This window comes from Paramisgurnus dabryanus, chromosome 7 (assembly GCF_030506205.2).
Source record: "Paramisgurnus dabryanus chromosome 7, PD_genome_1.1, whole genome shotgun sequence".
In the NCBI taxonomy this organism is placed as follows: Eukaryota; Metazoa; Chordata; class Actinopteri; order Cypriniformes; family Cobitidae; genus Paramisgurnus; species Paramisgurnus dabryanus.
In genome coordinates this window covers 42,162,814-42,179,709 of record NC_133343.1, presented here as the reverse complement: position 1 = coordinate 42,179,709, position 16,896 = coordinate 42,162,814, and the positions used below count along the sequence as shown (strand labels likewise).

The following is a 16,896-nucleotide window of genomic DNA, read 5'->3' as shown; positions in this document are numbered from 1 at the left end:
GTTTAAAGTGCTTTACAAAGGCTGTAATTTTAACTTACAACAGATATACTAAAGCAAGATATCAACAAAACATTTCACCATTTATACAGTCTCTCAATAGCCAAATGTTGTCATGACAACCGCAATAAACTGACTTTTAAATGATGTGATGGCACATGAGATAAAAAACGAAAACATACTAAAATATAAAATAAAATTTTCAGTAAACTGGGCTTAATTGAAAAACAGGTCTTGCCTTTTGTCGTCCTGCAGTTTTATTGCACAAGTGGCCATATTCAAAAAAGGCGTGCAAATAATTAATACAATTCACTAAGAACTGCTCTTACAGTTCCATAGGGAATTGTAGCAAACAAATAACATTAGGTTTGGAATAATGTATGCAATATGCATCTAGTTCGAGGGCGAGGGAGAACCATAAATCTGAATGTCAAAACTGAAAATTGCGAAAACACTGGTAAATAACTACACTACCCACAATGTTTAAGTGAAATCCAATCAATATCATAACAGCAGAGATCATCAGACCTGCAGGTGAAACCCAACTTCGATAGGTGTGTTCGGCTTCATGCTTCATTTTAAGAACCGGCAGGCAGATGACATCAAAGTCCGGTGGGGGCGATTTCGAGAAATCATATGGAAAAGTTTGATATCAAATCGTTCTCATGGTACTTTCATGTCATGTCTGTTCCTATGCCGTAGCATGAAGTTGAACATGTGTGAATTATCACTATTGGTAATGTACCAAGGTTCAGATATGTTCTAGTAAAAATATTTAAAATGATCATTAATGGGCATCATCATAGCCTGTTAATTTTATGGTATGGCGACTGCATTCACAAACGCCGCCCTGGTACAAATATTTTAAAGCTCCAAAAACCATCTGTATCAATCATAAAAAGTGATTGGAAGTGTAAAAGTGGCATCTACAAGACTTCCCTTTTAATAAATATATTTTAACAACCCATGTTGGATAACAACTAGAGGATTAAAGTGATAGTTCACCCAAAAATGACAATTTTGTCATCAGCTTTTCCTAATTTTGTTCTAAAACTGTATGAATTTATTTATTGTGTTGAAGAATGATGGTAAACACTCAGTTAACGGTACTCATCGACATCCATGGTAGATAAAATTTACTATGGAAGTCAATGGGTACCGTCAACTGTGTGCTTCCCATCATTTATCAAAATGTCTAGTTTTGTGTTCAGAAGAAGAAAGAAACTCATACAGGTTTAGAACAACATGAGGGAGAGTAAATTACAGAATTTTCACTTTGGGCTGAACTATCACTTAAAGGTGAAAAACAGGAATTTCCACAGATGATTTTAAGTGTGGCCCCTTTGCTGTTTTTCAGAAGAAGAATGCAACCACTATTGCAGTGGAGGTGAAGAAATCTCAACACAAGTATGTGATTGGGCCTAAGGGTAACACCCTACAAGAGATCCTGGAAAGGACTGGTGTCTCGGTCGAGATCCCACCTCTCGACAGCAGCTCAGAGACCGTAATCCTGCGTGGGGAGCCAGACCGGCTGGGCCAGGCACTCACTGAAGTGTATGCCAAGGTAAACAAGCCTCTGTCCATGTTCTAGTATAAGAATTGGTGAACTTTCTTAAGGTTTTTGCACCTCTTTTAGTTTTTTTCCCTATGGATTGTGTCGATACATTACATGACTGTGCTATTACATTAAAGAAATTGTTATATTTTAAATAAAAGTTGTGTAACCTCCTAACCGATTTTTAACATTATTGCTTTAATCTTATTCCTTTATTGCCTGTCCAGGCCAACAGTTACACTGTGTCCTCAGTCTCTGCTCCCTCTTGGCTTCATCGCTTCATTATTGGCAAGAAAGGACAGAATCTGGCAAAGATCACACAGCAAATGCCCAAGGCCAGTCTACTTTGCAATAATCATATTTTAGTGCCTGGCCAAACTCCTCTATTGTCTTTCTTGATGAGGGGGGTGTGTGGAATGTAGCTCTTTTCCATGCTTTAAGCAGATGTTTCTTACTAGAGTAACCTGTTAAAGCTATCTTACAAGAGTTGGAGTCAATTTATTTACACAAGCTATTCAGAATCTATGGCACATGGCTTAAGGGTAAAGATGAAACCTAAAAACAGATTCAGTTGCTTTGCATTAATGAAACTAGAAAGCTCATGGTTTCATACCGGTCGTCATTACAGATGCAAAAGAAACCAAGTGCTCTTTTGTAGATAAGCTATGGCTTGACTGTTTTAAATATGTGGTGACAATGTCTTGTAAACAGGTGCACATTGAGTTTACTGAGGGAGAGGACAAGATCACGCTGGAAGGACCTACCAAAGATTTACAGATAGTACAGGGCCAGATTGAAGCCATTGTCACAGATCTGGTAAGAACTGAGTAGTGAGTCCAATATTGCCCAAAGTACACTCGGGCCGTTCCCGTACGCACGCTGTTCACATGATGATTTCATCATCAGGAGGGTCCGTTGTTGTGTACAACAGCACGTACCTAAGAAAATATTGAAACCGCACACTCCACTACAAACAACATACACAAAGGCAATAGACAGCATTTGCACACACATCCTCTTTTATCTTCACTTCAAAGAACAGAAAGCTATGGAGCATTTTCATCACCATAATGTTTGATTCCTGATTGGTTAGTTCTAAGCTATGTTTGCAATGATGGATCTTCTACTTATCTTCATCTATCCTGAATTTTTTAATGTCTTGTTAATGACATGAATAAGTGCTGCCTTCACGGCCGGGTAGAGTAATAATTTGAATAAGAAATCCATTTGTAATGCATGTGTCTCATGCAGCAATCCAAGCATAGCTACGGTTGAGGATACTTTCAAAGATGCACGGACATGCGAGACTGAAAGTAATTCAAGCACTGAGTGTGGAGCCATTTGTTACACATTTGGACATTTGTTACAGGACTAGGCCTTAGTTCAATTGACCTATGGCTAAGCCACGCCCCCTCCACTCACTCGGACAAACAATCAACATTTGGTGACAGAAGGAGAAATTTCACAGGAGGCAATTGATGATTTCCGGGGACAGAAAGACTATATATATCATCTTGATGTCACCAAAAGGGCCTTAACTATGCATTGAAGGGTTATATTAATAATTTTATTGTTGAAAAGGTCAATGAAAAGCTTCAGCTCCAGATGAAAATGTACAGGTCACTGTGTAAACGTGATAAACCACATCTCGTTGCCATCATGATCAAATTAAATATGTACAGGTCTAAGTTGCATATGTTTCCAGGACAAGCCTTTTTACCATCTTTACCAAGAGTAGGCTATCTCTCCGTTAGTTTTGTGCTACAGTATTTACAAGAATCATTCAGCACAACATTGCTATTACAAATAACTAGGGGTGTAACGATACACTAAGCTCGCGGTTCGATCTGTATCTCGATGCTTTGCTCACAATACTATACACATCATGTTTTTGGGAGCAAATTAAAACATTTAAACTTATTTAAATTTCAGATTAATTTTCATAATATTAACAGTTTCAGTAACTTTTTTGTTGTATATAAAACTTAATAAAGAATTTTAACATTTTAAGGCTTAACTGAACCTTCTGTGCAGGTCTGTCAATGAAAAAAGGTAGGGATGCACCGAAATGAAAATTCTTGGCCGAAACCGAAAACCGAAAAAAGAGGAAACCAAGGCCGAAAGCCGAAACACTGAAAGAAAATATGCCAATTATTAGTATCACCATTGCACTTATGGTATTTTTGCGTGTAATAGAAATTGAGTCAACACACACAATTTGAGAAGAAAATTAAGCCAAACAGCATGTGGCATAAACAAACCCAAATTCAGTTATATAGGCTATCTGCCTCACATCTGGAAAAACTGGTGAGTAGGCTACTAGTGACACATCAGGTTGTTAAAAGTTAAACTGTTTATTTAATTAATCCTTTGGTGCTTGTTTACCATGCAGTATACATTTAAAAACTGAGATGTGCTAGTTGTGGTTTTGTTTTAACGTTAATGTTACAAAATGCTAATCAAAGGCTCCGTCAAATATGAATATCTTCTTTATTTAGTCTGACATGTTTTTGTTTAGAAAGAAAATTCTTTTTAGCCTACCTTATCCGGTGAAAACCGTTTTTCTCATTAATGCCAGCTGCAGAAATAACTCTGCTCTGTGGTTATCCAGTGAGAACAACAAACGGATCTAACAAATATATCTGAATTTAATATTATGTTACATATAACGCTTGATACATTATTGCTGAGGGGGCAAAGTTACGAGCTTAATTTAACACTTCACAAAACGGAGCTATTGTTTGCTGTTACGGCATTTGCAGTTACCGGGTTCGTTAAAACCATATCCACAGATAAAATAAATGTTCTCCGTTTCGCTTTCCATGTGTGTCTCGTGTCGTTTTAACAACAAAATAAACTAGGCTATATAAGGAAGCTAACAAATCTCTCATGATGTACGCTGATGCGGCGGCGGAGAAGCACGTCTAAAACCCGGCATTAAAACTAAACACTTGAATTAGTCTGCAATCTGAATTATCAAAACAATCAGAAATACATACATATTAATTTTCATGTATATTTTACATTAAAGTCTGTAAAAGACCGCACAGGTGAAGTGAAAAAGGATTAAATGAGCAGTAGCCGTAATCCTACGGTGGCGGATTAAAAGCATTTGAATATCATTTTTTTTCCATTCTAATTATTATTGCAGATCGAATATTTGACCATTCGTCCACATCCCTAACTTTAAAAGCAATCATGTTTCATGTCTGTTATTCTGGATGTTAATCTGAACGAATGTTTAGTCGGAGCTTGTGAAAACTGTACACAAATGCCCAGAGAAAATCTGCGGGTTTGAATGCAAACATTACGGGCGTGGGCGGGAGTGGAACTCACAGGTTGCGGCATCCTGGTCAGAAATTCGGCGGACGCAGGTTTAAGAAAAATCTAGTCCACAACGCAGATATGTTTCTTCAGACAAGCACGTGAAGTTTGCTGTTTCTGTTAGCGTCATCACATTATTTCGGCCGTATATTTTTTAAGATTTAAAAATCTTCCGGCCGAAAACCGAAAATCCACTTTTGGGCCATTTTCGCCCGAAAATTTTCGGTGGCCGAATATTCGGTGCATCCCTAAAAAAAGGGAAATTTTACATAAAATTACAATTAAGGGACTTAGCGGGGTAGCGGGGTTAGCGGGGTTAGATATACGCTCTACTGGGGCACATGCCCCCTATTTTTTTCTGATTTTTTTGAAAGCCTAAGACTTTTATACAATGTCCTTTGCTTAACCTATTCCTACATTTATTTAAAAATATTTAAGTATCATGTTCATTATACTTAACATGAACATTGTTAACATGTTTGGAGGCATGCATGGCATAAAAGGTTTGGAAATAATGACAGCAGGGAACATATTTTCTTGCACATTTGCATTTTACATTATACAATTATAACAATGATTACAAGATATTTACAAGAATATTTTTACAATAGCACTATTTTAAGAAACAAGTCCTTTATGACTGCTATACTAAAATAATCTCAGTCATAGTTACTGCCAACTGTGTCCTACAGCTATACACTAAATATTAATTTCATATCTAAAAATACAGAATAGTATAACACATACATGTGATTTTTTTTTTTTTTAGCAACAATGCAATTCTATAGACTTGCCAGAGGTTTACTTGAAACTTTTTCTCTAATGTTCAAGACCTGACTGGTTGAGGATTAAACTACTTTAAACTCATCGTCTTTCATTTCTGCTTCCCTTTCCCTGCTGTGCACAAAACATTTCTGATGTCCATCTACAGGAGCCAATAGTGATCGAGTCAAAATAAGATTATCATTATTATTTATAAACTTACTTTAGTTTTGTTTTCATAAGATATCTCAATTCAATTGCGTGGCGTCTTGTTGTATGCGGCCGCGCGGGGCTGAACCGACAGAACAGAAGCGCGTGTCTGGACATGTGTTTGTGCGTGCACGCGTCCGTGCGATTTGATTAAGATTCCCGTCAAGTGATATGAAAACAAAATGCTGCCGGACGTTGGACTTAAAAGATGACGGGGCATTATCTATATCAATTTCTGTTTCTACCGAAGTCCTGTTGCTGGCAATCAGTTCAAGCTGCAGGTGATTCAAGCGATGTCTGTATGAATGCGGTGAAGCACAGGTGACGCTGGCGCAGAGTAGATCAAGTGTTGACAGGTCAACGAATGAAATTAAAAGACCGTCATCTTATAAATATCCCCATCATGCACGATGCAACATCGTGGCTTGTTTTTTTTTTTTGTATCGCGAAGTATCGTACTGCGAAGTATTGTTCCATCCCTACAAATAACAAATGTTAATGTTTTTTAATCTCGGTTATTTACAGATACATTAATGGAGCTAAGTGCCATAATGTACAACGCAACTAGAAGCTAACGTAAACGTTTTCTAATGTTAGGCTAACGTTATGTTTGACATGTTAAAGATAATGTTCAAATACGTTGTTGACTTCACTTAGAACAGATGTAGACATCCTTGTTTAATTTATCCGCGTTTAGTTTGTTTTGTGGTCTACCGCATAACTTAATCCAGAGCAGACACTTAACGTTATCTCTGTTGAAATATGTGGCTTGGGAAAGGTTAAAAAACACACAACGTTGCCCATCCTCTCGGGATACCTAGTGTCGGAGTTGCATGTACCCCATGCACACCGTTTGACCATTTTAAAATTTAAATAACAAGAAGTAAAAACATATAAAAATGAATGAAAACTGACTAACTGCAATACATTTCAATTGACGTGTAAGCAGAGAATGTAAGAGTGAATTGGGTTAGCTATGCGCACTGTGATTGGCTCATCGCATTTGGGGGCATGGCTTAGCCATAGGTCAGTTAGGAAATGTAACTAGTTTTAACAAACATGCCTTCCTTAAAAACATTACTTGTGTGCCTTTTGAGGCAAAACAAAGGGCACTGATGTATTGTAAGAAATTTTTGTGCAGGTTATTTTCAGTTTGGACAACTTTTACTTTTATTTAGTCTAGGTCTAATCCCTGTCTGGGAAACTGCCCCTTGAACCTTTTCACCTCTCCTTTCATTTTTGCTTTATCAAAGGTTAGCCGGATGGATTACACAGAGATTAGTGTGGACCCCAAGTTCCACCGACACTTAATTGGCAAAGGCGGTGCAAACAGTGAGTATACATACAGATATTTACAATATATATTGAGGATAAGAGTGGGTATTTAAAGCAAACTTATTTGTCTCTAACCTTGTATATGATCCTCCCATTGTCTAGTTAATCGCATAAAGGAACAGTACAAAGTGTCAGTCCGTATTCCACCTGACAACGAGAAGAGTACCCTGATCCGTATTGAGGGTGACCCTCAGGGAGTGCAAGAGGCCAAGAAGGAGCTGCTGGAGCTAGCGTCACGCATGGCAAGTTGGATTAACTCTGACTGTAAAGGAGTCATATGACCCCTGATGTCATGTTTTCCTTTGTTTTAGAGTGTTAAAAGATGTCTCTTCACATAAAAGATCTATAAAGTTGCAAAAATTTGCCAAAAAAAGTTTCAAATCTAAAGAGATCCACGCCTACCTAAGAGGCTAAAAACCACACCAAACACGTTTTAAAGTGCCCATCTTATGACTGCTGTTCAACAAGTTAAATAGGTGTATGAGCTCCATAAAACATGTTTCAAAAGTTGTTTGCTCAAAATAAGTTGTAGGAACAGATTCTTACCCATCTCTAGTAGCCTCTGTTTCAGTGCATTTCAGATTGTGACTTGTTTAAGGTGGTCATTACATAATTATGAGCTGCTGCTCCTTTGGCCACGCCCCACTACTAACCTTATGTGCGCATGCGCAATGGTATCGCGAGCAGTACAGACTGTATTATTACTTTTATATATTATATATTATTATTAACGGTTTGTGTTGCCAACAGACAAATCAAACAAAAAAGTATCACTAAGAAGTACATTCCAGGAGAAGAAACTCATGACACAATCATTCGAGAGTAAATTGTGATGTAGCAGTCTCAACAATACACTTGTTTTGCCCTGGACAACGCTAACAAATTCCCATTATAAAACATTTTCAAACGCATTACAGAAATTAAGACCCGGCGGGGGATGTATACTGCTTGTGGACAGCATGCTAATTTCTAGAGGCTAGCGGGAGGTCAGCCGTATCTTGGGAAAGAGATAGACTTGGGGGTCGGAAAAGCCGGGTCGTGGTTAGTTTGGCAAAACACTATTACTTAGTGAGTTCATGTAGAATTGTAAAATAAAGCAGTTAAATATTTCCTTTAACTTTCGAAAAGTATGGTAGCTGGTCACTGGATATGCAGGAGAAACCACGCTGCAAACTAACTAGCATAGTGGTTAGCCACCTCATCGTTCTCAATGCAAATAACTAAACACACACACAAGTTCACCCCCTTGATGTCATTCGTGGGTGGGATGACGTCAGTTTTTTTTAATGCTGCTAACAATATCTATATAGCCTATTGTCTACAAACATTAATAATAGTAACATTACTATACATCGTTTAAAAGGTATAACTTACAGGGTTTAGCATTAGTGTATGGTCTCTGTTTTGAGATACAGTTGCTCTAGCATCATAAATGTAGTATTTTGTGACAGAAGTCCAGATGACAACATGCAAAATATAAACGTGAAGACTTACCTTTGTGTTGATATAACAATCTCGAATAAAATCCTGTCTGTTTCAGATGTGTAAATAATCCATGAAAACCGTCCAGTAAAATACATTGAATTACCATTTTTGTCCACAAATGTGTCTAATCTGAGAAATATAAACACATAGTCTGTTGTTTACATCAGATTTCGCATGAAAGTCTTATAATAGAATATAATATAATAGCCTACAATCTGAGGACACTTTAGGTTCCAGTAAACACACAAACACGCTTTAAAACTTTGTTTTTAAAAGTAGGCGGGAGTGCAATACATAATTTCCAAATTGTGCTGTTATTTCCATGAGAAATAAGTAAGATATCACAATGAAAACAGTATGGGGGATATCAAGGAAGTGGCTGCTCTCTCTAGCTACCTGGTGGGTGGAGATTCAAATGTAATGTGACGACAAGGCTAGCTACGTAACATTGGAGCTAATTGTGAGACCGTGCAATCTGAGGCTAAAGGCAGAGGACATTCATAAACCTGTATCTCAATCAAAACAGCATGGATGGATTTTTTTCCCAAGTTTGTATGTGTGTGGAAGCACCAGAGACACAAAAGAACACTCCAAAACCCAGAAATAGTATTTTTTTTCATAATATGGGCACTTTAAATGCTTGGAAACGCAAGGCGCGTCGCACTGCCTTTTTTGGTCACTTTACATAAAGAGCAGAGCAGTGCGGCGCGGCTTTTTATATTGCTAGGCAACCACGGAGTCGGCTGTCTTGTTAATCAAATATTAAAGCGTGAGCACTCTTTTGCTGTTAAGTGTCATATTAGCAGAAACTTTCGATTGGACAGTGGAAAGACGTTGGGCGCTTTTCCGCTCTCAACAATCTATTAAAGTGCATGCTGCGGCAAAATACACAAGGCGTTCGGCGTGAATATGCTCACTGCCCATAAAATATCATTAAAAAAGGCGCCTGCAACTGCCATAAACGCGATTGGTGTGATCGACCCCTTAAACTGCTCGCTCATGCAGTCAGAAAAAAATCAAAAAATATCCAACTTTGCAACTACACTCTGGTTCTGCTGACTGACATCCTGTAAGTAGCTGATGTTTTCATATTTAAATAATTTCTTACTTACTATTCAATAGTTTTGTTTTCGTCAATGAAAAGTATGACTAAATATAGTCGTCAACAAACCTTTATCACTTGACGAAGATGAGACGCAACGAAAATGCTGGTCATGTGACGATGACTATAATTAAAGGAACAGTATGTAAGAAATTTATATCAATTAATCATAAAATGGCCCTGATTTTTCACTAGACATTAAGAAATCATGTTTATTTCAAATACTTTCAGTTTCAGCCCTCAACTGATGTTTGTTATCGTGTAGTGTTTTGGTCTGATGCGCCACCCTCCTTCTATCTACCAATCAGAAAGTCAGTAGTGTTTCGGCATACACGTTGCCAACTCTGCTCTAGTTACCACAGCTGCAGCTACGAACGTGACGGATACATTTTTTTTATGTTATGAATCCCAAATGCGTTGTGACAAAGTCTGAAATAAAACAAGGATTTGTTTTAAGAGATGCCTTTGATAGATGGAGACGGCTGAAAACTGAGAAAAATTTGAATCTGCCCTGATAGCGTAACGTTATGCCTTCTCCATAGTAGAATCTCCCTGCCTGCACAATTATTAAAAAACTATATGGATTGAGGATTATTTTATACAAAGTCCGATAGAACATCAATATTTCTCACATGTAATACGTTTGTGGACACAAACTGCAAATAGATGTTATATTGTGAATGCTTGGCATGGAGATTGCCTTGATTGCGTAACATCATGCCTTCTCCATAGTAGAATTGTGCTGCGTGCACCATTATTAAAAAACTATATGGACTAAAGACATTCGTTGTTTTGTATATGCTTATAACTACACTTATTTATTATTTGAATGAAATAAACCTACTTAGCTGATAGCTTGAGTATTAAATCAATCAAACACCTGTATTATTGAGAACACAACCATACATACCAACTTTTGCTTTTGTTTATAAACATCTGCGGTTTTCTTAAAGCTGAATTTTAATTTACTTACAAGAAAGACATTTAGTAATTCCCAAAAATTGCTTGGATTTTATTAGCCTGGGTTTACCCAGGCTGCCTTGCGTGCAAATTTCACACTGCAAGTCTAGCATGTCTAGTTGTCACAGTGCCACTAAGTTGTGTTGCTTTCGCATAGCTTTCAGCTGTGCGCACACCTACCGATAAAAGTTGTTTACGTTTGAATTGATGTTGCTCTGATGTGGCTCATCTGGTATAATTTAAACGATTTGCTATGAGCTACGTACAGACTCATTTGATAGACATTCGTAGCGCCCAATAAATGGCTCTGGGCATTCGTAAACCACCCCTCAAATATGAGAAAATTAGCATATGGTTCCCAGACCACGTATCATTCTCTATGAGACTGGTCTGGTGTGAGACTGGTCTGGTGTTAGCCAGGCTATGGATTTAAACTGACATGTAAGATCAGCTTTGTCACGTTAGATTAAGCCAAAGTCCATTACCTACACAGGTTCAGATTCAAAAATATAGGCTATAATATATAATTGCATATTTGTATGATTGTAGTTTGTGCTACTGTCAAAATAAAGTTTTGTTCTCACACACAACATACTATAGTTGTGTTTTTTTTAAGCTGACATAACACAAGACGTTTTTGCCAATCTAATGTTAATCTTGCTTGCCATTAGAGTAGTATTTCATCATTCATATGTCCAAAGAGTCTTAAGTGTTGTCAGATTTATAAAAGAAAGAACAGCCTTTCCGATTTTTGGCAGAAAAGGACGAACACTTGAAGGTGTGCGGTGGGTGAAGCTTGAAGAGTTACGAGTACGCGCAGCTTTGGATACTACTTTTGGATTCACAGCCAACATGGATAGAAAATCAAACTTTGGTAACACTTTAGTATGGGGAACACTTATTGATTATTAATTATGACTTTTGCCTTAGTAAACTCCCAATTTACTGGTAATTAATAGCTAATAAGGTAGTTGTTGTAGACGTTAGGTTTAGGTATTGGATTGGGTTAAGGGATGTAAAATATGGTCATGCAGAACAAGGCATTAATATGTCCTTTATAAGCACTAATAAACCGCTAATATGTAAGCTAATAAGACACTAGTTAAAAGTGAGAATTGGTCCCTATACTAAAGTGTTACCCAAACTTTTTTCAAAATGTTTTTTTAAATAACCAGCCTTACATTATACATATGATCCAGAATCGGAAACTGAGTAAGTAATGGACGAGCAGGAAAAATAGCAGCAACGATTACAGCAGGACGTCTCTCTCTAGTAATTAATCCTTGTTTGTTTATCCACTATTTTAATAAAAAAGCAACATAATTCAGTTTTTTTTTACTGCATTTGCCCATTTTAAAAAGTGTAAATGTTGTAAATGCCAACTGAGGCGAAAAAAAGTTTGCTGTTGTTGGTATTGTTTACATTACATGCCCATATGCGCGATTGCAAACAAAACACGATTGCAACACATACTTGCGCCTGTGGTTGTGACTCCCAAACGGGGTCTTTTAAAGTTTTGACTTCTTCAACAGTTGTAAACAAGTGGAAAATCCCGTGTCAAACTGAGCCTTCCTCTCCAAAATGCAGCCAGGGAACAAACCAACCACTCGCGATTACGTTGCCGTCCAGGAAAAACTAACTGCATCCACTGTTGTCTTAAGACAGGGAAAGCTAAATAAGGTTTTCTTATCCTTACATCAAAAAACACACTTCTTTTGTCTTACTATCTTGCTAAAACAAAGTTTTTGCATACTGTGCAGTTATAGGTGACTTCTACTCGACGGGGCAATGGCAATGCGCGTTCTCGCTCTCACTTGACGTGCAGGGCAGGCATGCTTTTCTAGGGGGTAAATGCCCATGAAAGGAATATGGGGTCGAGCATTTTTAAAAAGATACCCACATTCGAGAAAAAAACTTTCCGAAACTTGTAGGAAAAAGGAGGCATGAGTTTGGCTCAGAAATACTCTGTTACAAGCTCAACTGCTTTATTACACTTTGCTTATGTTTAGCATGAGGACTACAACTCTTAAAACTAAAACTCTTAAAACTGTTAATAAGTCAGAATGCATGAAATAGCATTAAACCACCCCTTTCACTAAAGGGGGCACCACCGTAAAAGTAAAGTCCACTTAGGGCACCCTAGCGGCCCTGTGTGCGTTTCTGCTTAGACTACTTCTGTTTTGATTATTTAGACTTTTATGTAGACTCTTTTATGAACAGTCAAGTCCCTTACTCAGAGGTTAGTAAAATAAATATCTTCATATCAAATCAGAGCATCTTTCATGTCTGTAATGGATGTATTCTTGAGTCCATAAGGTAACAATAATTGATAACAAGATAATTTTTGTTTGAAATGGGTTTGGCTAAAATAAAATATTATTTTGTCTATACTACTACTACTACTACTACTACTAGGTCATTATACTATATGGATTAAATAGAATTGCATTACTAAAAAGAGACTAAAATACAATTTTCTAAAACTAAGACTAAACACTAGAGACTAAAACTAGACTAAAATGTCATCAGTTTTCGTAGACTAAAACAAGACAAAAATAGTCATGGATAAGTCTGACTAAAATAAGACTAAAATGTCCAGACTTTTAGTTGACTAACTCTTTACTAAATTAAAAGAGTATGAACTAGGGGTGGCACGGTTCATGAAAAAAAATCTGAACCGTTCGGTTCGCTTGTCTCAGTTTGGAGCGTGTGCGGCGCACGGTTCGACGGTTCATGGTATGTGCAATGTATGTAGCCTCGTGCCCTGTATGTGACCTCAGATAGCGTGTTTCCCTTTTGCGCAAAAGAAATGGTGACTGGTAGGGCTGAACGATTTGACCTAAAATCAAAACCTTGGTTAATTTAACATTTGACATCGGTTACGGTTAATGAGCGATTATTACATCAAAGCACACATTGCTTGAAATGAAAACAATCACATTTTAGTTTACTGTATACTGCAAGTTTCCAAAAAAGGTAGAAAATAAATAACTAAAATTTTAATTCTAGTAATTCAGGGCTCCAGATTAACCTTTTTGTTATTAGGAGTACCCCCGACTGAAAATTTTAGGAGCACAAGAAGAAATTTTAGGGCACACCTTAAATCAGCCTGGAATGCAACTATTCCCATTTCCCCCAAAAATAACTGCATTACTGAAAAATACTAAATAGACTTGACCATATGCAGTTGCTGCACATGTTATTATGCACAATTGATTAAACTTTCAGAATAGGAACTTATGAACCAAAGATTCATACAACCCACATGACTAATACAAGCCATAAGAAACAAGCATATACAATACGTTATATCCAGATAATGAGATGAGTGGCAGGGTAATACACATTGTATCCTTTACACGTTTCTTGTCTTATATTCAGTTTTCCTTAACTAGGCACTGCTGTCTAAGACCTTTACTCTCATCTATAATGTGTCTGGTGTTAATGTAGATTAGAAGTTCTCCCGTTTTCTCTCTCTCTCTCTCTCTCTCTCTCTCTCTCTCTCTCTCTCTCTCTCTCTCTCTCTCTCTCTCGTGCGCATGTGCATGTTTGGCGTGGTGGGAAGCTTGAGAGGCGGCTGAGTGATCCTTAAATCTTTTTTTCCCTTATGTTTTTTTTCTCACCTTAGTTAGGACTTATTTGAGATTCGGTAAGAGCTTGTTTTCAACTGAATTTGCATCCGTTCGTGGACGATAAGCATGGCCTCATCCTTAAATGAGGGGACGCCGGTTTTCTCCATTGGAAATGGATGTAAATGTTTTCCAGATCAAATATGCACGGTGGAAGACGTACTTATGGCTATGGGACGTGTCGTTGGCCATGATAAAATATTATCAGCGTCTAGAATGAATAAGGCCGTCGTTGTGTTTTTGGAAGAAGATAAATTTGTTAATGTGCTTGTAGAAAGTGGAATTGAAATGTCGGACACGTTTGTGCAGGTGACTCCTTTGCGTTCACCTGCGACGCAAGTAATAATCTCGAATGTGCCCCCATTCATAAAAAATGAAGCGATATTAAAAGAGCTAAGTCGCTTTGGAAAATTTGCGAGTGCAATTAAAACTGTTCCACTTGGCTGTAAGTACAATGAACTGTAATGTCCTTTCGGAGACAGGTTTTTATGTTTTTGCAAGCACAAGTTTTTGGATGCATCTTTTCGAATACAACACGGCGAAAGCTCTTACATGATTTTCGCAACAACGCAAAGTATGCGATGTTTTGAATGTGGAGATTTGGGACACAAGAAGTTGTTTTGTCCTCACAGGAAACAAAACGAGGAGAAAACCGTAGAGACTGAAAACAATGATATGAGTAATCAGTCAGATTGCGGAAAAACTCACGGTAGTGACAAAATTGAAAAAAGACACACACTGGTAAAAGAAACGTTTGCTCAACCGAAAAATAAAAAACAAAAAATTCAAAACGAGGAACAAAGTGAGGAGACTCTGGATAAAAGCTTATCTACCAGCGGATGTACAAATTCCCTTGAGAATACACAACTTTCAGAGGGACAGGATGAGTCAGACAAGGAGTCAGAGTTAAGATCGGAGGTGAGTGACACTTTATTTCCGAAAGTGCTTGGTGTTTCAGAAGGAGCAGATCAGAGTGTTTTATGTGGTAATGATATGGAAGTTGAAAAGGCATGTGGAAGCGGTTAACAGTTTGTTGAGAATGATGATGTATGTGTTGATGAATCAATATGTGATAGTGACAGTTATTCAGAAGTTTCTGAGTTTGAGTTGAGTCAGTTATCTGGAGACATGTATACTGCGGAAGAATTGAATAGTTTTTTGGATCAAACTAAAGGACAGAAGGTGGATGTTCTGAATTTTTTTCCTGATGCTGGTAAATTCTTGAAGTCAGTTAGGAGTGTACAGAAAAGTGTAGGATGTGATGTTATATCAAAACAAAAAAGATTTCGATTGAAAAAACTGGCTACAGCAGTTTGTAAAAGCTTAAAAGGAAAAATGTAAATTAAATAGGTTCACATGGTTATGGGTGCTGCTCTTATTATTTATTTATTTCTCTGTCTTGTTTTTCTCCTTTTTGTTTCCTCTACTCCTTTTTCTAACATCCAAACTTTAAGAGTTAGTACTTTAAACATTAATGGTGCGAGGAATAAAGAAAAACAAGCTTTACTAACTGAGTTTCTTAAGCTCAAAGACTCGCATGTAACATTTTTACAGGAAACTCATAGTGATGAGAGCAATGAGACAGATTGGGGATTATGTTGGGAGGGCAGCTACTCTTTAAGTCATGGAACAAATTTAAGTGCTGGGGTAGCCATACTTTTTTCACCTCATATCAATGTTGATATAGTGTCAAAAGTAGAAATAGAAAAAGGTCGTCTTCTTGTTGTAAATACAAAAATTGATGAATATAATTTCACTTTTGTTAATATTTATGCTCCAAACAGAAGCGCAGACAGAAAACATTTATTTAAAAAAATGAGTGATTATATGAAAAACGTGAGTGCAGATGATTTTCTAATTTTAGGAGGCGATTGGAATTGTACAGTTGATTTTACGTTGGATAGAAATAATACTGAACCAGATTTTGTATCGTCTGCTTTTCTAAAGCAAATTATTATTCAAAATGATTTGTTAGATGTGTGGAGAGAGAGGAATTTAAAGGTTAAACAATTCACTTGGATAAAGATCTCACAAGAGATAATAAGTGCAGCTAGATTAGATAGATTTTATGTTTGTAAAAAAACTAATAACAGAATTGTGGCTGCAAATATTGTACCTTGTTGTTTTTCAGACCATCATTTTGTTACTTGTATTCTGACTTTGTCACAGAATCAGGGAAAAAGTCCATACTGGAAACTGAATATACGTTTGTTACAGGAAAAAGACTTTATTGAAAGTTTGAAACTTTTTTGGGAGTCTTGGGTTTTACAGAAAGGTGAATATGAAAATCTAATTCAGTGGTGGGAACTGGGAAAAACACAAATTAAGATTTTTTGTCAACAGTTTTCTTATTTCTCTACAACACAGATTAAGAAAAAAATAATTGAATTAGAAAAGGAAATAGTAAAGATTACATCTAATGTAGTACTGCAATCAAATACTGTGATGGCTGAGAACTTGTGTAAGAGAAAGAATAATCTTGCCTCTTTACTACAAGTGCAAGCTAAGGGAGCACTTATAAGGTCACGCTTTTTGTC

The 16,896-nt window shown here is 37.1% G+C and overlaps 1 protein-coding gene across 5 annotated transcripts in view; it reads left to right on the top strand.

Moving 5' to 3' along the window:
* Positions 1 to 16,896, top strand: part of hdlbpa (high density lipoprotein binding protein a) — a 220,577-nt gene that overhangs the window by 114,014 nt on the left and 89,667 nt on the right. For all 5 annotated transcript variants that reach the window (XM_065266689.2, XM_065266690.2, XM_065266686.2 and 2 more), the window contains 5 exons: positions 1,355 to 1,561; positions 1,780 to 1,887; positions 2,264 to 2,368; positions 7,102 to 7,180; positions 7,286 to 7,425. In XM_065266689.2, coding sequence (XP_065122761.2) covers positions 1,355 to 1,561; positions 1,780 to 1,887; positions 2,264 to 2,368; positions 7,102 to 7,180; positions 7,286 to 7,425 — 639 coding nt within the window. The remainder of the gene's footprint in view (positions 1 to 1,354; positions 1,562 to 1,779; positions 1,888 to 2,263; positions 2,369 to 7,101; positions 7,181 to 7,285; positions 7,426 to 16,896) is intronic.